Source organism: Oncorhynchus kisutch, linkage group LG23 (genome assembly GCF_002021735.2).
Source record: "Oncorhynchus kisutch isolate 150728-3 linkage group LG23, Okis_V2, whole genome shotgun sequence".
Taxonomy (NCBI): Eukaryota; Metazoa; Chordata; class Actinopteri; order Salmoniformes; family Salmonidae; genus Oncorhynchus; species Oncorhynchus kisutch.
Window position 1 is genome coordinate 17,242,846 of NC_034196.2, and position 23,462 is coordinate 17,266,307.

The 23,462-nt window shown below is 42.8% G+C and overlaps 1 protein-coding gene across 2 annotated transcripts in view; it reads left to right on the plus strand.

Annotated features, from left to right (window-relative positions):
* The window catches only part of LOC109868356 (arrestin domain-containing protein 1), a 40,087-nt gene continuing 16,625 nt past the window's right edge, over positions 1–23,462 (plus strand). The window contains exons 1-2 of one of the 2 annotated variants that reach the window (XM_020457837.2): positions 181–257; positions 17,056–17,126. Coding sequence is in view for 1 of the 2 variants with exons in the window: in XM_020457834.2 (XP_020313423.1) it covers positions 140–257 (118 nt within the window). In the remaining variant the exon portion in view is untranslated. Of the gene's footprint in view, positions 258–17,055; positions 17,127–23,462 lie in introns of both variants that reach the window. The other variant, XM_020457834.2, reaches the window with a different exon arrangement.

Genomic DNA, 23,462 nt, shown 5'->3' on the forward strand with positions numbered 1-23,462 from the left:
AAACTGGGTGTCGTGCGTGCTGCAGCTGGGCCAAGAGAGCTCTGTCTGCTCTGTCTGCTCAGCTTCCTTTCAGCGGTAGACGGTTGCCTCGCGCACGACTAAGCGCTTTTTGTTGTGAGACGCAGAGGGTTGCGGAGTCATGGGTAAGCTTAAGGAATTCGATATTACTTTCACCAACAACAAAGTGGTCTACAGCCCTGGCGAATCCATAAGTGGGTCTGTGAAAATTACAACCGGTACCTCACTGCAATATAAGGGTAAGATTACATATTTTTTGTATGTATCACTGGCTCAATGAAGCGCATCAGGGTTCGATTTCGAACTGAACGGGAGGAGAGGAACTTTTCCTCTCTTTACATGGCCTAAACAGAAGATAACGTCCTTAAAGTGTTCTATTGTTTGTTTTATTTGTATTTTGCCATGGAAAATAGGATTGAAGTAGCCTATATTTATGTTTGATACATATTGCGCATTGGTGCTGGGTTAAGTGGACATGCCTGTTCTTGACTGAGACAGCTGCTGATTTCAGATGTTTACGGCAGTTTTGGTAAGAGATCAAATCAGACAGTAGGCTACATACTGTAACGTTACCGCATCCTGTTTAGTTCTAGTTTAGTATGACCTGTAGTTTAGTGTTCACAGTTTCACATCTGTTGCTAGTTATAACGGTATGTCATGAAGCAAAACCATGATCATAGAAAGTCAACAGGTGTAGTTGTGTAATGATTTTCTCATTTTAATCTGGTCAATTGTTACTAAAATATACCGAATATTTTAGGACTTGCATAGATATGCTGTTTTTGATATGGTAGATTTGGACCATCAGTGGATGAACAGTTCTAGAGAAGGTAGGTTAGGCAAGGTGGAGGGCAGCTTGTAAGGTTTCCATGGTGTTACACAAAGAATCTATTGTTTATATCGTGTGTGTAGAAGTGATCTTAGACTGGATTCATGTCAGATAATAGGGGAATGCAATCAGTCTATAGCCAGAGACAACTTTCACATAATGTCTATGTACAGTTGAAGTCTGAAGTTTACATACACTTAGGTTGGAGTTATTAAAACTCATTTTTTAACCACTCCACAAATTTCTTGTTAACAAACTATAGTTTTGGCAAGTGGGTTAGGACATCTACTTTGTGCATGACACAAGTAATTTTTCCAACAATTGTTTACAGACAGATTATTTCACTTATAATTCACTGTATCACAATTCCAGTGGGTCAGAAGTTTACATACACTAATTTGACTGTGCCTTTAAACAGCTTGGAAAATTCCAGAAAATGATGTCATGGTTTTAGAAGCTTCTGATAGGCTAATTGACATCATTTGAGTCAATTGGAGGTGTACCTGTGGATGTATTTCAAGACCTACTTTCAAACTCAGTGCCTCTTTGCTTGACATCATGGGAAAATCAAAAGAAACCCGCCAAGACCTCACAAAATAAATTGTAGACTTCCACAAGTCTGGTTTATCCTTGGGAGCAATTTCCAAACGCCTGAAGGTATCACGTTCAACTGTACAAACAAAAGTACGCAAGTATAAACAGCATGGGACCACGCAGCCGTCATAACGCTCAGGAATGACACGCGTTCTGTCTCCTAGATATGAACGTACTTTGGTGCGAAAAGTACAAATCAATCCCAGACCAACAGCAAAGGACCTTGTGAAGATGCTGGACGAAACAGGTACAAAATTATCTATATCTACAGTAAAATGAGTCCTATATCAACATAACCTGAAAGGCCGCTCAGCAAGGAAGAAGCCTATGCTCCAAATCCGCCATAAAAAAAGCCATACGGTTTGCAACTGCACATGGGGACAAATATCATACTTTTTGGAGAAATGTCCTCTGTTCTGATGAAACAAAAATAGAACTGTAATGACCATCGTTATGTTTGGAGGAAAAAGGGGAATGGCTTGCAAGCCAAAGAACACCATCCCAACCGTGAAGCACGGGGGTGGCAGCATCATGTTGTGGGGGTGCTTTGCTGCAGGAGGGACTGATGCACTTCACAAAATAGATGGCATCACGAGGAAGAAAATTCTGTGGAAGTAACATCTCAAGACATCAGTCAGGAAGTTAAAGCTTGGTTGCAAATGGTTCTTCCAAATGGACAATGACCCCAAGCATACTTCCAAAGTTGTAGCAAAATGGCTTAAGGACAACAAAGTCAAGGTATCGGAGTGGCCATCACAAAGCCCTGACCTCAATCCCATAGAAAATTTGTGGACAGAACTGAAAAAGCCTGTGTGAGCAAGGAGGCCTCCAAACCTGACTGTTACACCAGTTCTGTCAGGAGTAATGGGCCAAAATTCACCCAACTTATTGCGGGGAGCTTGTGGAAGGCTACCCTAAACGTTTTACCCAAGTTAAACCATTTAAAGGCAATGCTACCAAATACTAATTGAGTGTACGTAAACTTCTGACCCACTGGGAATGTGATGAAAGAAATAAAAGCTGAAATAAATTATTCACTCTACTATTATTCTGACATTTCACATTCTTAAAATAAAGTGGTGATCCTAACTGACCTAAGACAGGGAATTTTTACTAGGATTAAATGTAAGCAATGTCAGGAAAACTGAGTTCAAATGTATTTGGCGAAGGCGTATGTAAACTTCCGACTTCAACTGTAAATGGAGAACCTGATGAATTACCCTTATTCAAAAAGTTATTGCACCTTCCTGTCACGCCCTGGTCTTAGTATTTTGTGTTTTCTTTATTATTTCGGTCAGGCCAGGGTGTGACATGGGTTTATTATGTGGTGTGTTTAGTATTGGGTTTTTTCGTAGGATTTAGGATTGTGGCTTAGTGGGGTTTTCTAGCATAGTCTATGGCTGTCTGAATTGGTTCTCAATCAGAGGCAGGTGATTATCGTTGTCTCTGATTGGGAACCATATTTAGGCAGCCATATTCTTTGAGTGTTTGATGGGTGATTGTTCCTGTCTCTGTGTTTGTTGTCACCAGATAGGCTGTATAGGTTTTCACGTTCCGTTTATTGTTTTTGTATTGTTCGTGTTTCATCTTTATTAAACGTGTATCAAAATTTCCACGCTGCATTTTGGTCCGACTCTCCTTCGACGGAAGAAAACCGTAACACTTCCTCTCTTTCACATGATATTTGACCATTACACAACATTATTAAACAGTTCCTTGCTTGCAACCAAATTCTCTATACAGTACAGAGTTTTCAGATTTGTGAGGTCACAGACTGGCACACGAGGCTAGTGAGATATAAAGCATATATTAGGCATTGAGACTTTGGCCCTCCACGTTGGCAGGTATGGTTACTTGAAATGCAAACCCTTCCCAGAATCTCTATTAATGTAGTCTGACTAATGCAAAGTATTCTGCAAGCATCCATCATATGACTTGCCAAGTTCCTCTTCAATCTGTTTGCTTTCTTGGTGAACACTTGCAGATGGATCTGATCAAAATTTGAAATTACATTATACTACATGTGTTATTCAGGTATCTTATTAGTAAGTTTGAATACGAATGTTTTCCTGTCTGAATCATGTGTGACATGGTGAATTCAATCCAACATTTCTTAGTGTCCTTGACTGTTTGAGTCTGACACACCTTGACATGTCTATGTATGTATTACTGGATTAAGGACCGTCCCATGTTTGCAGACCTGTGACAGATGGTATTACAAGAGTTGTACAATATTTACTGTGATATGTTATGTGAGGTCATATTAGACCTGACTGTGCACTTGACACCAGAGAGGCACTCACCAGGCTCCAGCCCGGCGAGCACACATCCCTATGATGACTGATGGGACTAATAAGGGCGTACTCTGATGACACAGACACTTGGGGGGTAGTGTTAGTGGGGAGGTGTTGTCATCAGCCTAGCACCCTAACACCCTCATGTCACCCAGCGTGGTTGGCCTAATGACCTACATACCAGCAAGGTGAAGGTGTTTATTTATTCATTTTATTTCACTTTTATTTAACCAGTTAGGCAAGTGGAGGACAAGTTCTCATTTACAACTGCGACCTGGCCAAGATAAAGCAAAGCAGTTAGACAAAAACTACAACATAGAGTTATACATAAACAAACGTACAGTCAATAACACTATAGAACAATGTATGTACAGTGTGTGCAAATGTAGAAGAGTAGGGAGGTAAGGCAATAAATAGGCCATAGAGGCAATATAATTACAATTTAGCATTAACACTGGAGTGATAGCTGTGCAGATGATGATGTGCAAGTAGAGATACTGTGGTGCAAAAGAGCAAGAATATAAATAACAATAAGGGGATGAGTTAGTTGAGTGTGCTATTTACAGATTGGCTGTGTACAGGTACAGTGATCGGTAAGCTGCTCTGACAGCTGGTGCTTAAAGTTAGAGAGGGAGATATAAGACTGGATCCAGCTTCAGTGATTTTTGCAATTCATTCCAAGATACCTCATTGCTTGGGCAGTTTTAAGTAGATAGTCTATGAATACACACAAAGCACTCACATTAGGCAGTTAACCCACTGTTCCTAGGCCGTCATTGAAAATAAGAATTTGTTCTTAACTGACTTGCCTGGTTAAATAAAGGTCAAATTAAAAAAATTAGACTTCTACTGTGAAACACTTGACTAGACCATGGTATCGCCTCAGTGTGATATATGGTATTTCCCTGCTGAATGAAGACTCTTTAGGTTAAGATATTCTGGCTCCATTTCATGCTCTTTCTCAGCCATGACACCATACTTCAATGTAAATGCTTAGTTATGTGATCAATGAAATCATCCTTTTAAATGCAATGGCTGCCCTATTTGATTTATGGCATCATCATCCGTTAAATGCCTTGGCTCTAAATCTGATCAATGACAGACTGTTTTAAATGCCCTGTCTGTGACCTGAGAAATTGTCTTAATGTAGTCATGATTTGCCAGTCATGTTTTTCTATACAGTGATTGGTGAAACATTACGACCTGATGAATAGGGTGCAGGAATACTCTGTGTTCCTATCAGAGGCTATACATTCAGAAGAGTCCTATTCCAATCCCCTCACTATCCATCTCATAACACCAGACAGATAAACCTTTTTTTAATCCAACCAAAATCCATTTAGATTAGTGAGAGAAATACATGGTGTTTTTCTGTGTCCTATCCTTAACATTGAGATTCACATTAGGAATGCCAGTGTTAAAATGTATGACACATGTATCCCATCTACTCTTGATATGGTTGCTGCTGCCCCACTCTAAAGCAATGATAATAACCCTACTGTCCATTGTGACAAATGTCAGCACTCAGTCTTTTTTCCACCATGGATGTTGCCTATAGAAGCTCCACTCCTCAGAGCGAGAGGAGGCAAAATTGGGTGAAATTATTCTCTTTCTTCTTGCCGCACCATTGTCCGTGAGCTGCCTAGTTTCTACACAATCAGCCTAGTCTCCTCTCATTTAGTCAGTCTGCATGAAGTCTGTGAGGCCCTAGGAGACAGTCCTCAAGAGCTTTTTAAAATGATTCTGCTGAAGTGTAGCCAAGTCTATTTCGCTAGCCAGCCCTAGCAAGCCGTGAATCGTGTTGAGGAACATCAGACACTGGTTCTTGTGTTTCATTATGCCATCGTCACTATAGGCAACAGGACTGCTGTGAGGATATTTGAGTAAATTGAAGTCACATGGGTGCGTCTTTTCTGTGGGTAAATATGTGTATCAGGCACTACAGTGTATGCTAAATGTGTACCATTATTACATGCATTACTTCATCATATGAGCTATATGGATTTGCTCCATAGCCGCCATGTATTTACATTGTGATCTGAGTGAGGTGTATACAGTTACCCAGTATTGTACTGCAATAAATAGATTAGTAAGTACTGTGATGTCTGCAGCCCCCGATGTGTCTGCTATGGTTAGTATGTAGAGCTGTAAAATGGATGATGAGGGAGATTAAGTGGCCAACTGTATTATTGATGAAGAGTAGACCATTAGTTTGTATTTCCATTGATTAGTTAGCAGAGGAAGACAAACACAAATAAACACACACAAATAATGCACCTGTTATTACAATTTGTTATTATTTAGTTGTGCATTTCTAGCCATATCCAAAAAAAACTTTAGGTCTGATTCTTTGCAATTAATTCAGCATAAGTACACATACAGGCTAGCACAGGTACACTACAGGCTAGCACGGGTACACTACAGGCTAGCACGGGTACACTACAGGCTAGCACGGGTACACTACAGGCTAGCACGGGTACACTACAGGCTAGCATGGGTACACTACAGGCTAGCACGGGTACACTACAGGCTAGCACGGGTAGACTACAGGCTAGCACGAGTACACTACAGGCTAGCACGGGTACACTACAGGCTAGCACGGGTACACTACAGGCTAGCGCGGGTACACTACAGGCTAGCACGGGTACACTACAAGCTAGCACGGGTACACTACAGGCTAGCACAGGTGCACTACAGGCTAGCACAGGTACACTACAGGCTAGCGCGGGTACACTACAGGCTAGCACGGGTACACTACAGGCTAGCACGGGTACACTACAGGCTAGCACGGGTACACTACAGGCTAGCACGGGTACACTACAGGCTAGCACGGGTACACTACAAGCTAGCACGGGTACACTACAAGCTAGCACGGGTACACTACAGGCTAGCACGGGTACACTGCAGGCTAGCACGGGTACACTACAGGCTAGCACGGGTACACTACAGACTAGCACGTGTACACTACAGGCTAGCACGGGTACACTACAGGCTAGCACGGGTACACTACAGCCTAGCACGGGTACACTACAGGCTAGCACGGGTACACTACAGGCTAGCACGGGGCTAGCACGGATACACTACAGGCTAGCATGGGTACACTACAGGCTAGCACGAGTACACTACAGGCTAGCACGGTTACACTACAGGCTAGCACGGGTACGCCAAGGCTTTACATTTTTTTGTGTATTCAACTTAGCATTCATTCAGTGACAGGGAAACCCGCGGAGTCAATAATAAGAGTGTGACCTTCCCTTTATAGATCTGACGTGGTGGCTGTGAGAGTCAGGGTGTCTATTCTATTCATTGTGCTGTTCTGTGTTGACTGGAGCTTCCCCTGGGTGAGCAGCATAGTGGGCCCCAGTCTGAATACAGACATCTGATACAGTAAGGTAACACCACTGTATTGATACTCCTGCTTTTAACAGAAAACAGGTTGTTGTCAGAATATATCATTGGCTCTTGCAGCTGATCCATCTAACAAGGCCTGATTTCTGCACTTTCAATGTGATGTTAGTAGTGGGGCTCTAGCGAGAGTAATACTTAAAACACAGATACATAGTAAGGAAAAGAAAGTGTCCAAAGGTGAGGCTTGAAGGAAATGAAACCTAACATTTCAGGTAAAAACGGCTCTACAGTCTATCTAATAACCTCTTGGAACTAGGCCAACATAGATAAACCAGAAATAAAACAGTGCAGGCCTATAGTAGTTACTAGCATCTGGAATGTTACTCTCCTGGAGAGAATAATAATGCCTGTTTGGGTTAACTGTACAAGCCTAAGCATACTGCAAACAGCAAGGTGGGGAAATCAGGCTTGGACCTATTCAGCCTGTTTGTTTGTAGCTGGCTGATAATGGATCTCGGTTGAGCTTGTGCAAACAGAAACAGACAAACATTTACAGTAACCCAACACTCATTAACCGTACCAGAAACGACTGCCCTCACTGCCCTCACTAAAAACACTCTTTACCTTTCCATGTCATGTGGTCCCGTGTAACTCAGTTGGTAGCGCATGGTGCTTTGATTCCCACAGGGGACCAGTATGAAAATGTATGGACTCACTCTGGAAGAGAGTGTCTGCTAAGTGATTAAAATGTAATGACTGACATTGCTTGTTTCAGTTTGCCCTGTAAGACCCACAAAACACAAGGCTTTCAAACACATGTTGTTGGGATGGTGAGGTCATGTAATCAGTTTGAACTTTTATGGTTCATTCCCTGGTGAAGATGAGTTGGCTAGGTAACCACTAACCAGCATTAACCTTGATGACTCCCGTCTCACACCCACTTCAGCAAACACTCCCTGTCCCTGCATTCCTGGCTGTAAATGGTTGTGAGTCACAAAGAAAGACTTCCCCACAGGGCCAGGGTCTCAGTTTCTCCCTGGTCTGTCTAGACTGAGGAGTTGAACTAAATCATGATATAATCATAGCTAGGTCTGGCACAATTACTGTATAATCATGTAACCAAAGATTATGGATGAAGACCACCATGAAAATACAATGACCTCCAATAACTGTAAATAAATAAAAACAGCCTTGCTTTCGTGCGGTTGAGTCTTTACAACATGATGAAACTTTGTTGCGGCTGGCTGAAACAAGCAAGGTGTTGTAGCAATGCCTCCTCCCTGCAGCAGCAGCACATTCAGGGCCCATTCCTCTGCCCAGGCGTTGCTGACGCCTGCCAAATCTTACAACACCAGGATAGGTATTTTACCTATAAGCTAACCGCATCCTATGTTATAGCAATCTGGTTTCCAACGGCACAGTCGAAGATGTGGCACGCAACCATTGGTTGATGCATGCAACGTCTTTGCAGGGGAACGCAACCTATGTCATGAGCGGAGGCAATAGGAAAATGTACGTATTTAAAAAAACAAATGCTATTCAAACTATTTTAACGGTGACCACGGTCATTTGTCTAACCAATAACCTATGATCATTCTATGATCGTCACAGCCCTAATCATAGCCCTGAAGGAGTGTGGAGGGAAGGATGTTGATGATTAATTCGCTAGATGTGTCAGACTTATGAGGCAAAAGGTCCAAGCATTGCTTTGCCTCAGACGTTGATGGGATTACTTACAATGGTTAAAAAAGCTTCATACAATATTGTTGAATTGCTCAGTCCTGGCAGCATTAACAGCCACCACCCACTACCTCCCCTTTTGGCTCAGACATATGATTGGACCTTTTCTGACCTGCGTACCCCAACTCCCTCATAAACCTCTACTCTATCAGAAGCCCTCGGTGGAAGCCCACCACTTCCTCAACCCCCACGCTCCTTTCCTTTCTCCTCTTCCCTTAATCTCTTCCTCTAACAGACAGCCAACAGGACTTAGTTCCCTAATGTTATATTTGCCTGGCTAGTCTACTTGGCTGCACTGGAGACAGGGGTTTGTAGTTTATTTCCTTTCTTGACAAGTGTAAGCAATAAGCTGATGCCCATTATTTGACTGGCTTTAACTTGTTCAATTGTTACAGATCAGTGCAGACAGGTAGATAGTCTAAAGATCAGACTCTTCCTGGGTGGGGATGGATGAGCCACCTACCACTGATGCATTGTGTAGGAGGCAGGAACATTGGTATCCTGCTTTGAGATACAGATTATATTTTTATTGTCATTATCTACCCACCAGCTAGAGTTTCCATTTAGCGTGTGCTGTTATCTGTTGTGACACAATGTCACAGGCGATTGGCTGTTTTATTGTTTACTGGTACTGTATAAGCTTACGAAACTAACTGATTTCCTCTAACTGACTAGTTTCCTTTAACCCTCACGATGACAAGGATGCAAACATTGATCAAGCATTGGAACGATTATCTTGAAAGGCCAGGGTTCAAGTGAACCCAGCCTGGAGACAGAAGTGGTGGGCTGGAGACTAGAGAGGTTTTGTTGTGGGTAGTGTTGGGCTGGAAGCTCCTCTGGAATGTCACACATTCCACAGTACCGCTCTCTACTGCTGGAAACCGAATGGAAGGTTTGATGGGTCTGAGCTGAATACCCAACACACAAGTCTACTGAGTGTACAACTTCTATTACCTGAGACAGGTCAGAAGGTGTGTGTGTGTGTGTGTGTGTGTGTGTGTGTGTGTGTGTGTGTGTGTGTGTGTGTGTGTGTGTGTGTGTGTGTGTGTGTGTGTGTGTGTGTGTGTGTGTGTGTGTGTGTGTGTGAAGATCAGTGGCCACTGGAGAGAGGGGGTTTCTACTCTCCTTCTTCGCCTCTCCACCTGTAATAGTCTAGGTTCCAGGTGCCCTTTCTCACTCTGCCCCTCCCCTCTCCTCTCAAAACAAAGGCTCCTCTGGCCACAGGAGTTTCTCCATCTCCCTCTAGTTTACATCATCTCACACAACAGTTTATGCTACTCGTATTCAGTTGTTTGGTAATGGAATCATGTTGGAAATCCATTTATCAGGTCACAGATTTCTCTATTTGACCTAGTTTGCTGTGTCAGATCAAGTGGAAAAAGTATTTAAGGATTTATCACAAAATGACCCAAACTGATTATGATTTCCTATTTGGCACAATGGTAAGCAAGAGTAGCAACATTCATTTCACCCGTGTTTGAACTGCTCAGGATTCTATGAAATGCTCTGAAGTAGTTAAACAAATTACTTTAATGAGTCTTTAAAACCAGGCCTTAATATAGAAACACATTGATGTGCATAGATTTCACAGATTTCCACAAATTACAATCTAATCCTTCCACACTAATTCAGCAGATCCTCCAGCTCAATAATGTGTACTATAAGTCATTTCCATGTAAAAGGACCCATGAGCACCAACATGTGAAGTTCATAGGAGCATGTACAATTCGGTGTCAAATGAAAGCTAAGAGTTCATATTTTTTGAGAAATGAAGGCAAATATACATTTTCCAACCATCCTAAAAATCCCAAACATTTGGAATAAGCAAAGGCTCTTATTTCTGGTCAAACAGATGGAAAAGGGAACTTAGTAACCATCTAGCAGAAAAAGTCTTAAAAGGTATTAGAAATACATCAAAACACAATGCTGAAGTAAATACCCCGGCCAACTAATATCAACACTTGTATTTAGTTTTGGAGACATTTGTCTGCCTTCTGTAAGTTTAAGAAACGTTGCCTTGTGCCTTCAAATTCAGTTACCAAAAACCCACATATCTTTAAGATATTTTCACATTTCTCTCCCTCATGAGGAGGGAGGATAACGAATAATACCCGAATATGCAAAGGTGACTATTACATACCTTTGTGTACCTATTTAGGATACAACATCATGAAGAGAATTACATTCATATCCATAATTATGCATTCCTATGTAGTACAGATCAGGGACTCGTGATGAAATTTCATTAACGTAATTCTATTACTGGGTGTAAATTCATTTCACTTACTGTAGTTCAGTAAGTCAATGTGTCATTTCATAGCTGACACCCCATTCTTTCTGTAGACATCGTTGAATCTTAATTCGGAGCAGATACAGTGGGGCAAAAAAGTATTTAGTCAGCCACCAATTGTGCAAGTTCTCCCACTTAAAAAGATGAGAGAGGCCTGTAATTTTCATCATAGGTACACTTCAATTATGACAGACAAAATGAGAAAACAAAATCCAGAAAATCACATTGTAAGATTTCTAATGAATCAGTTGAACGGTGTTTCCTCTGACACATTTGTCTGGCTGGCTTACGGCTTAAGCCGTGGGTGTTAAGCGGTGCGGTTTGGTATGTCATGTTTCAGAGGACGCATGACTCGACCGTTGCCTCTACCGGGCCCATTGGGGGAGTTGCAGCGATGAGACAAGATCGGAATGGGAAATGATGTCATTTGGAAATCCTCGCTCTGTGAGAAAAGCAGAAATGAAAGGGAAAACTTTACCGATGTCAACTAGATTGTTGATGATGCATTGATCATTCTATAAATGTATGACATTATTCTGGTGATCAAGGCTTTATTTATACTGAACAAAAATATAAAAGCAAATTGAAACAGTTTAAAAGATTTGACTGAGTTACAGTTCATATAAGGAAATCAGTCAATTTAAATCAATTCATAAGGCCCCAATCAATGGATTTCACATAACTGGCCAGGAGTGCAGCCATGGGTGGGCCTTGGAGGGCATAGGCCCACCCACTTGGGAGCCAGACCCAGCCAATTATAATTATTTTTCCCCCCACAAAAGGGCTTTATTTAACGACAGAAAAAGTCCTCAGTGTCATCAGCTGTCCGGGTGGCTGGTCTCAGACGATCCCGCAGGTGAAGAAGCCGGATATGGAGGTCCTTGGCAGGCATGGTTATACGTGGTCATTGGAGGCAGTTTATGGTAGAGAAATAAACATTAAATTATCTGGCAACAGCTCTGGTGGACATTCCTTCCGGCAACATGCCAATTGCAGGCTCTGTCAACTTGAGACATCTGTGGCAATGTGTTGTGTGACAAAATTTGACATTGTAAAGTGGTGTATTATTTTCCCCAGCACAAAGTGCACCTGTATAATGATCATGCTGTTTAATCAGCTTCTTGATATGCCACACATGTTAGGTGGATGGATTATTTTGGCAAAGGAGAAATGCTCACTAATAGGGATGTAAACAAATTTGTGCGCAAAATTTGAGAGATGTAAGCTTTTTGTGCGAATGGAACATTTCTGGGATTTTTTATTTCAGCTCATGAAACATGGGACCAACACTTTACATGTTGTGTTTGTATTTTTGTTCAGTGTAGTATTTTAGGCACATAGAGATCTACTTAGGCACATAAATCTACTTTCACCCCTGCCCATAAGTATTTCTCCAGTGGTGTCTTTGCTAATAATCTCAGTGATCACTGTCCAATTAGGGATACCAAACAGATTAACACTGATTCTCATATAATTATGAAGAAACATTTTCCCCCCACAAGCTTTTCTTCATGATGTGTATTACTCTGACTTCTCTATCAGCTGCATGCCTGACCCTGAATTAGCATCTATTTTTATCTCTCTGGCAAACACACTCCCTTTAAGCGCCTTAGAGTATAAAATAGAACAAATCCTTGGTTCTCTATAGAACTTTCAGATGTTGTTATGATGAGTAATCAGGCCTGGGCCAAGGATAGAAAAATGGACTCTGTAGCTGATTGGCAGCTTTTCCAGATATTGAGAAATAGATGCACTTCCTCAACCAAGAAAATGTATCTAGCTACTTTCTAAGTTCTTTCTCAGACTCGGCTGATGTTAAACAGTTAATGCACTGAAGCGTGGAAATTCCTCTCCTTCTCTAGTCAATTAAGAACACATTCTTATTTTCAATGACGGCCTGGGAACAGTGGGTTAACTGCCTGTTCAGGGGCAGAACGACAGATTTGTACCTTGTCAGCTCGGGGGTTTGAACTCGCAACCTTCCGGTTACTAGTCCAATGCTCTAACCACTAGGCTACGCTGCCGCCCTCTACAAAGGAGGTGGCCCGTGTGACCTAAATAATGATTGTCCCATTTCCAAACTCTTTTGCAAAAATTGTAGAATCCTTGGTAAATATCAAATAAAATTATGGACGTAATAAGTTACAAACAATGCAAAACAAAAAACACAAAAGACCACAGTTGGTTTGGTGCCCTTAAAACGGCAGCCGTCCCCTCCAGCGCCATTGTCTACTAAAGCTTTGAAATGCTTTAACTTCGAAATGTATATGGGGCTGCAGGGTAGCCTAGTGGTTAGAGCGTTGGACTAGTAACCAGAAGGTTGCAAATTCAAATCCCCGAGCTGACACGGTTCAAACCTAAATAGGCAGTTAACCCACTGTTCCTAGGCCGTCATTGAAAATAAGAATTTGTTCTTAACTGACTTGCCTAGTAAAATAAATAAAATTCCTTTTAATTGACCTGTCTGAAGTCTTCGACACTGTGGATCACCCATTACTTATTCAGAGGCTATCATCAACTGGCCTGGACCAGGCTGTGTGTAGCTGGTTGGAAGTGATTTAAAGGACAGAATACAGTATGTATTTACTGATGGTGTTAAATCAGGTTTTCTGGACATAACAAAGGGTGTCCCACAGGGATCAATTGTTGGCCCAGTTCTCTTCTGTAACGTACAGTGCATTCAGAAAGTATTCAGACCCATTCCCTTTTCCCACATTTTGTTACGTTGCAGCCTTATTCTAAAATTGATTCAATAAATGTTTTTCCTCGTCGATCTCGTCGATACACCATAATGACAAAGTGAAAACTGTTTTTTTGAAAACCAAAATACGTTATTTACTTAACTATTTAGACCCTTGCTACTAGACACGAAATTGAGCTCAGGTGCATCCTGTTTTCATTGATCATCCTTGAGATGTTTCTAAAACTTTATTTGAGTCCACCTGTGGTATATTCAATTGATTGGACATGATTTGGAAAGGCACACACCTGTCTATAGAAGGTCCCACAGTTGACAGTGCATGTCAGAGCAAAAACCAAGCCATGAAGTCGAAGGAATTGTCTGTAGAGCGTCGAGGCACAGATCTAGGGAAAGATACCAAAACATTTCTGCAGCGTTGAAGGTCCCCCAGAACACAGTAGCCTCCATCATTCTTAAAAGGAAGAAGTTTTGTACCACCAAGACTCTTCCTAAAGCTGGCCACCCAGCCAAACTGAGCAATTGGGGGAGAAGGGCCTTGGTCAGGAAGGTGAACAAGAACCCAATGGTCACTCTAACAGAGCTCCAGAGTTCCTCTGTGGAGAACCTTCCAGAAGGACAGACATCTCTGCAACAATCCACCAATCAGGCCTTAATGGCGTTCCCACCACCGCAGTGGACGATCGTCGTAACCACTCGTCAACTGCAGGGGCCTGTCTGGCTCAGAGTCCATGGAAGCAGGGCCGGCTGATATCCCAGGACACCCTTGAAGGAAATCCGGTGGAGGAGTGACGAAGTGATTTCTGGGCATAATCGGCCCAGGGAAGGAACCTGGTCCACTCCCCCTGCCAGGCCTGGCAGTGACTCCTTGGGAACCTCCCCAGCTCCTGGTTGGTCCTCTCCACCTGTTCGTTGGAGAGGGATTGGATGGTGGTGCGGGTGATACCTGGGTGTCCAGCGGCGAGGGATGTGTGTGCCCAGGTCAACAGCCAATCTCTCACCCCCGTGGGGACATAGATGCGCACTGGAGGGCAGGTAGCAGGAGCGGGTTCCCTCTCCAGAGCCTGGCAAATATTCACATATACGTCCCAACACACAGGGCCAACAATTCAGGAGGACAGATTGATAGACTGGAGGGGACTCACAGGACCCTCCACAAACGTGGGTGTGGGAAAGCAGGTCAGGTCCTCCGGGAATTCTGGTCCCCAGGCGGTAAGTTCAGGGAGGAGGCAAGGGCCTGGTCGATGAACTTACCAGCGGAACCGGAGTCCACTAGAGCTGTAGAGACAACACTTGAGGGACAGCCAGTCAGGGAACCAGAAAGAGTTTGGTGGAAAATGATGATAATAGAATACTCATGCCTACCATGGGAGATGGATGGTCATGGGGCCACCTCTCTGCTCTAGAGGACCCCGGGTTGGGACACACTGGACACCGCTGAAGCTGGTGCCACTCCTGGCCGAAATAGGGACAGAGCCCCAGCTGTCTCCGGCGATGCCGCTCTGCTGCGGAGAAGTTTGGCCCCTACCTCCATGGGTTCAGGCTCTGCCTCAGGACAGTCAAAGGAGGGAGACGAGTGACGAGGTGGACACTGGCGCTCCCGAAGAAGGCTATCCAGACGGATGTCCATCGCGATGAGAGTTTCCAAGGATATGTTGTCTTCTCGACATGCCAACTCCATCTGGACCACCTTGCGCAGTCCACTGTGGAATAGAGTGCAGAGCGCCGGCACATTCCATCCACTGCCACAGCCCGAAAGGTGAGGTTGTACTCCGCAGCGGTCTGGGCACCCTGCTGGTCGCTCACCTCCCTCTCTGCCCTCTGGAGGATGGTTGAAGGCCCACTGAACAGAGCCATGAACCTCTCATAGGAACCCAGTTCCTCCTCTCATCTGTCCCAGATGACCGTAGCCCACTCCAATGCCCGTCTGGTCAGCAGGGAAATGACCGTGGCAACCTTGGACATCTCAGTGGTGGAGGCTCCTGTCTGATAGGCGAAATAGAGGGAGCACTGGAGTAGGAAGCCACGGCATTTCGATGGAGTACCATCATACTTCTCCAGAAGGGACAGTCGGGCATGGTTAACCTGGTCAGATGGCTGGGTAGGCTGGGTGACTGGCTCACTGTGACGACATGTGGTAGGAGGCCCTCCATCATAGGTATGGAGAACCTCGCTGGTGGTCTGGAGGCGGTGGAGAACATGGATGAATTATTTCATGGTCGTACCCAGTGGAGCCAGCTGGTCGTGATGTTGGTGTAGATGACAGGCAGTATTCTGTATCGTATACACAGGGAGTCAAAAAGCAGATGCAGAAGGTGAGTTTAATAATAAGAAGCATGATGATAAACAAAACAGGAGTAGCGTACTGAACGTAAACAAAACCAATACTGCCTGAAGACTGAGGCTACTGAGGCTACTGAGGGCTAAATAAAGGGGAAGTAATCAAGTTAATGATTAAGTCCAGGTGTGCATAACGATGGGGAGCAGATGTGCGTAATGTGGGCTGCCAGGTCCGGTGGTGAGTAGACCGTCGAGCGCCAGAGAAAGGGAACATGAGTAGGCGGGACATCTTCACTATTTACATTAACACTATTGGTTCAATCTGTAAAAAAGAAATACCTGTATGCAGATGACACTGTAGTGTATTCTATTGCCCCCACAGCTGAAAAGGCTCTGTCAGAGCTTCAATCTTCCTTTATTGCCCTGCAGAAAACCTTTGTTTAGTTGAAATTGGTACTTAATGCAGTTAAAACCAAGTATATGTTATTTTCCAAATCACGTAAAAATGTATCTCATGATTTATGCATACATACTATGGATGGTGCCCTCATTGATCATGTCCCATAAATATTTGTGCATCTGGATTGATGAAACGCTATCTTTCAAAAGGCATGTTGATGAGTTGGTTAAGAAATTAAGAATTAAAATAGGCTTCTTCTATAGGGACAGGTCCTGTCTTTAGTTAAATAGCAGAAAACAAATCATTCAGTCAACATTAATTCTAGATATTGACTATGGCGATATAGTCTATATGAATGCAGCTGCCACCGTATTGAAGCCTTTGAACAGGGTTTATCATAGCGAATTTGGGTAATTACAGGTTCAGTACACATCATTTCATTTTGTACCAGAAAGTAGGCCAGCCCTCCTTAAAATCTTGTAGATCGATGCATTGCGCTCTTTTTGTCTATAAAGCCCTCTTGCATAAACTTCCGCCATACCTTACCTCTTTGTTAACCTTCAGACGTATAAGTTACCAGACCCGGACTCAGGAGTGGCTAACCCTGGAGATCCCTTCAATCGCCACCGAGTCAGGTAAATCTGCATTTTGTTTCTTTGCACCTTTCATCAGGAATGATCTCCAAAAGTCCTTAAAGTTGGTGGAGTTGGTGCCTATAGGGAAATTTAGGGGGATGTTAGAGGGCCTTTTACTGAAGAATGTGTTTGTTTCATGTGATTGTGTTTTGCTTTTTGTGTTTTGTGTTTGCTTTTCATGTATTTTCTAATAGATATGTATAGCATAATAGTTGTTTACTGATGTGTATAGTGGGCTCATCTGCAAAAGAGAACATGGTCTCAGAATGACTCCCTGCTTAAATAAAGGTTCAATAAAATACAAATGATTTGAACTCTGCAAGATGGATGGAGGAAATGTACAAGACACATGGTCTAAATGTACATGGTCTAAAAAGGAGGTCAAGAGTTTATGGTACCTGGTATGTGCTGGCAGTAGTGGTGACTTGGTGAGATGCTCTGTGGGCTAGACTGTGGTTCAGACAGAGGATGTATGTTAGGGGAACTTCAGGCCAAACTCCTATGGTAATGTACTGTATCTGTCTGTCCTGCACTAGTGGATGTGAGACTGACTGGACAAAGGAGAAGACAGACAAAGCAGCTTTTCATAATGACTAAGCATAAACAGCCCTCTGTTGAGATTATAGTGGTCAGTAAGTGCTCTCTCTTTCACTTCACTCCTAACTCTGACTCCTGGTCTGGGGCTAGGTCTGGGTCTAGGTCTGGGTCTCTGTCTAAGTCTGGGGCTAGGTCTGGGTCTCTGTCTAAGTCTGGGGCTAGGTCTGGGTCTAGGTCTGGTTCTAGGTCTGCGGCCAGGTCTGGGTCTAGGTCTAAGTCTAGGTCTGGGTCTAGGTCGAGGTCTGAGTCTGGGTCTAGGTCTGCGGCCAGGTCTAGGTCTGGGTCTAGGTCTGGGTCTGGGTATGGTGCTACAGCGGGAGCACGCAGAGAGAAAGCGATAAACCTGTAGCATTATATAACCTCCCCCAGGCTAAGCCTCTTATGCACACTAAACATGCACGCACACACGCATTCACACACATACACACGCTTTGAATGCAAAATGATTCGTCACCCTACTATACTAGTAGAAAATGGTGTATGCAAAATACCTTAAGACACAATCAACCATCTGGTAGTACCTATTACGCAGAATAAAGATGCTCTTGGTTACTCTAACCAAAGGCTTATCCAGGAGAAATTGAACTTTAAATGCAAATCCTAACGATTGGACTTGTCTTTTGAGAGAAACTACCCCAAGTCTTGTGGAACCTTAGCTGTAACAACAGTTCTGCAGTCCTGTCGGTGCAGAACTCGCTTACAGGCATTTAAAATTCTAGATAATTAGATAAACTGTCTGTGTGCTCTTTGAGTGTTACTGAGAGACAGTGAAAGGGAGTAGGAGGGAGAGCACTAAGTGGAAAGCCAGATTCTCTCTACTTGTTTGCAGCGCTTTAAGATTTGATGGGGATAGTGAGTGTGGCATTGTATTACTGGAGTGTCTGGATGAGATGTGTTGAGAATGCCTACAGTAAGTAGTGTCTGGATGAGATGTGTTGAGAATGCCTACAGTAAGTAGTGTCTGGATGAGATGTGTTGAGAATGCCTACAGTAAGTAGTGTCTGGATGAGATGTGTTGAGAATGCCTACAGTAAGTAGTGTCTGGATGAGATGTGTTGAGAATGCCTACAGTAAGTAGTGTCTGGATGAGATGTGTTGAGAATGCCTACAGTAAGTAGTGTCTGGATTAGATGTGTTGAGAATGCCTACAGTAAGTAGTGTCTGGATGAGATGTGTTGAGAATGCCTACAGTAAGTAGTGTCTGGATTAGATGTGTTGAGAATGCCTACAGTAAGTAGTGTCTGGATTAGATGTGTTGAGAATGCCTACAGTAAGTAGTGTCTGGATGAGATGTGTTGAGAATGCCTACAGTAAGTAGTGTCTGGATTAGATGTGTTGAGAATGCCTACAGTAAGTAGTGTCTGGATTAGATGTGTTGAGAATGCCTACAGTAAGTAGTGTCTGGATGAGATGTGTTGAGAATGCCTACAGTAAGTATGGGTGGTCTCTGCACTGCTAATAGGCCTAATTTAAAACTGGAGGCTACCAAGGTTTTCTTTGTGGTACCTTTACATGTGACATATGCTGTGCATACAAACATTCAAGTCATCTCACCAGGACTTCAGAAGCTGTCCTGTAGTATGTTAAACTGTTATGAGCACAGCAAACACCACTATGAGTGTGGTAAACACCACTGTAGCTAAGGGGAGTTCTATGGATTTGGCTCCGTGAAAGGTTCCACCCTTTTTATCTAAGGGTGCTTTATCTTAGAGGAATTTATGTGCATGTGTCTATTCACTTGTGTGCTGGTGTGTAATGCTACTGTTGATGTCAGGTTCCTCTGAGACCATCCATGGAATGTTCTTCCTGGTTTCCCAACAGATTCAGCAGACCTTCTTAATCTGCTCATTAATACTCCTGACCCAGTTGTGATGAAACCCCAGCCTCTGGACAGGCACAATCTTCCCCTTGTCTTAGCCAATGTGTCCGACTGTCTGCCTGCTCTTTCTTTTGGCTGGGGGATAAAGAGCTACCTCTGTCTGTATTGTTCTCTTAAAAGCCGGACATTAAACAAACCCGCTGTAGCTCCTCTGTTTTCAGCCCCACCAGTTAGAACCCTATTCAGGGTGCACGTAAACAAGGAATTATCGTTATCAGAGGGTTAGTCTGTCTATCTGCCTCCCTGCCAGTTCCTCCTGCCTGGCTCACATGCTGACTCATTGCTGCCATGCAGTGATGTCACTAGGAGTCATGTTCTGTAAATGCATTTTGATGTTGATCAAGATGTTTGGATTGCCCTCCTAGGCATGTAACAAAAGATGAACTAGGCCTATAACATGAAGCACATGTTTAAACAGCCATGTCCATTCACAGGGGCTATAGTATCTTAAGTTAGAAATAACACAGACACATTATAAACAGTAATGCAAAATTGCATAACAGTTTCCGTGAAAGTGTCTGCTAAAGATAGACAATCCTGTGGGAAGAGAAGAAAGCTTGGAATGTCAGGTATAAATAAGGCCTTCATACATAGAAAAAAAAGGTATTTCAAACCTACAGGAAGAAGTGTGAGAAAAAGAAAGAGTGACAATGCGAACTATTTGAAGCTCTTGACTGAGTGGATATAGTAAAACTGTGTGTCAACGGTCCTAATCATATTAATAGTCCCAGTATTGTAGAGATGGAGTAGCCTATGCTGTCTGATCCTTCTGGGATCAGCTGTAATAAAAGAAGCTGGTGTTCTCCACGTACACAGCCATGTTTCTCTGACACACTTAAGTCTGAAGAGGCCTTGGAAAGACTCCAGTGTGTTTGAGTGAACACAGACACTCGACAAAGACACAACTCAACAAAGACACAATGCATTCAATGATCATTCTTCGTGGTTATTTGACATGTAGAGTTTGTAATACTTCATGGGTAGTCTGGTGAGAGATGACTTAAAGCTGCTAAACTCTTGTTCACATTACTATGTGTGAGTGATCCCTGTGGGCACTGCTTGTAGGTGTGTGAAGGAATATAGTTCTGTGGACAATAGACTCACTGTAATTTGATGACAGGAAGTCATATGATGCCTAGTATGCCACGTAGCTAGCTGCCTTATCTGAGTTACTGTTCATTAGACACGTGTAACTTCCTGGCATTGCAAACCTTTGAGGGCAAAAGCTTGACTTGCTCTAATGCTTGAAATGCTACTGTAAATTCCCCCAAAACTTTGGTTTAACAGCACTTTACTGTAACAGTAATGTACTGTTAAACCAAAGTTTCTCAGGGATTTACAGTAACATATCGTACCTTTTTACAGTAACTTACAGGTAACTAACTGGCTTCAAGTAAGGTTAGTGTAGGTTAGTGATGGGGAAAACATTTTATACAGTTACATATCGTGATATTATTTTTGACAATATATCATATCATTTTGACAATATCACAATATTATTTTTGCGCTTGTTGGCTGTACCTGCACTAAGTATTTTTCCTTCATAGCTTGATCTCCACTTTCTTTTTAAGTAGGGAGCCAATTTGTTTTCAGTACTTTTATTTCCATGACTGATCAAAAATTGTTTTCTCGTGCCTCTCTCTTGTACCTCTGCAGCAGACATATGGTGAGCAATATGTTTGTAACATGGAATCGCAATAAAATTACTGTATTGAATCGCAATACATATAGGATCGTGATAATATCATATTGTGAGGTCCCTGGCAATTCCCAGCCCTAGTGTAGGTCCGAATACAGTAGCTTGCTTTTGTAGTTTGTATTGAAGATGAAGATGAACAAAGAGGAGTTGGAAGCTTTATTACTCTTGAATGATCCAGAAGGAAATCAAACCATGTTTTTTAAGAGCTTGGACCTGTCTTGGGTACCCTTGACTTGGTGTTGGAATAGTGTTAGGAAGGCTTCAACACTGCCTGCCGGCATCTGCTACATATTAACACATATTGTGGTCTCTGCCTTAATGCCTTGTTCTCCTGTGTCATGATGCCATCAGACAGACTCACACAACAGCTCCATCTGTTTCAGAGTGGCACTGGAAATACCGATTCTTTGCAGCCATCCAGCTTCTCTGCCAATCTGCCCCTTCTCTTACCACAGGGTTATTCACCATTCAACCCAACTGCTGCCTGCCAGTCTTTCTGCTGTGGTGATGGGGATAGCAGATTAGAGAAGCTAGCTAGCTAACTCTACTGTCAAGAGTGATTACCCAACCTTTTCCTGCCATTTACTATATTTGTCTCAACAAGGGTTTGTAAATACTGGCCAGCTGCTGCTGCTAGTTATGTTTGTGTACAGTGTACACATATTTAATGCCCCTCCCCTTCACAAATGTGACCGACAGGCTCAATTCGGTCCTATGTAGCAACATTTTAAATTGTATTTTTTACATAGGATAAAAGTAGAGACTCAAAGCTAGAAAATGGTATATCATACACTGCAGTTGAGGAACAATTGAAAAGTAATTCTGCTTTGAAAGTTTATAAACTTGTAACTCCACATTTGAGAAAATGGACCTCAAATGTTTTGGTAAACCTACTGGAGAGCTCTACTTTGTCTACACCAATTCAGCATTATTCACACGCTCTTAAGCCTTAGCCCCACCCATCTCTTTAAGGATTCACATGTGTGGCCATGTGCTAAACTGAGTAAGGTAGTGTAGTAAATAACCTAAGATTTCAAGACTAAAAGTGATGAAAGTAGTAACAAAAATACACTTTATCTAGTCCTTGGCCTACATCCTAATCTGACTTTGGTGCAGGACATGTTGTCCTTCACATTACCGGTAAACACACACTATATCAAATAAAATCTAAGTTGCACATGCACAGGAATTATTTGATGATTCTTACCCAGACACACTTGTCTAAATGAATGGTTCATGTGAAAGAAATGCTATAACAACCCCCCAGCCACATCTAGCTAAGTGGAGAGGTCAGTATTGTCTAGACATGTACACGTATTCTTGAAATACAATAGATTACCGTAGTCACCCACAGACAAACATGGCTAACTTGATGGATCATGTAATCATCTGGCAAAGCAGAGTCTTTTGTTTAGACATGTAGCTTGCTAGCTAGCTAGCTAAACAATGAACCTAATGGTGCTTTCAAGACGAGGTCAAATCATGACGTCAGTGATTTTCAGGTCGGAAAATTGGGGCTCTAGAAAGAGGCCTGAGTTCCCGAGTTTGAATTCCGAGTTAGATGACTATTCAAAATGATTTTTCCCAGTAGGAGCTTATTTTTTTCCAAGTTCCCAGTTGTCTTGAACGCACTGAAGTCGGAGGTCAGAGATTTCCAAGTTCCAGAGTTCCCAGTTGTTTTGAATGTGCCAATAATCCCAACCCATGCTACTAGCAATACAAACTGATTGTCATAGCTAGCCACCATGCATGAATCTGCAGGTAGCTAAAGCTAACCAACTAGGTTCAATGTTAGCTAGCTGACATTAGGCTATAATTAGCAATGCAAATGGATTTCATCCATCTCCTTAGCTATCACACTCTGCTTCCACTGGGCATTCCAGTGATTTCAAAACTCAGTCAAGTTCTTCCGTGACAACCACACTGTTGATCGCCATTTCAGAAGACTCTACGATGTACAATGCCAATTTCTGGTTCAATGAAAATGTTTTGACCTATATCAGGGATTTCTTCATCGCCTGAATAATTTTCAGTCAGAGAGAGTCAGCATAGCAGGATCATCCTCCAGATGCTGGAGAGCTGTAGCTACACTTTTGCAGTTCTTCGTGGTATCTTTCAAAAAAGGCGCGGTAGAAACGATTACCTACACATTCTGAGCAGC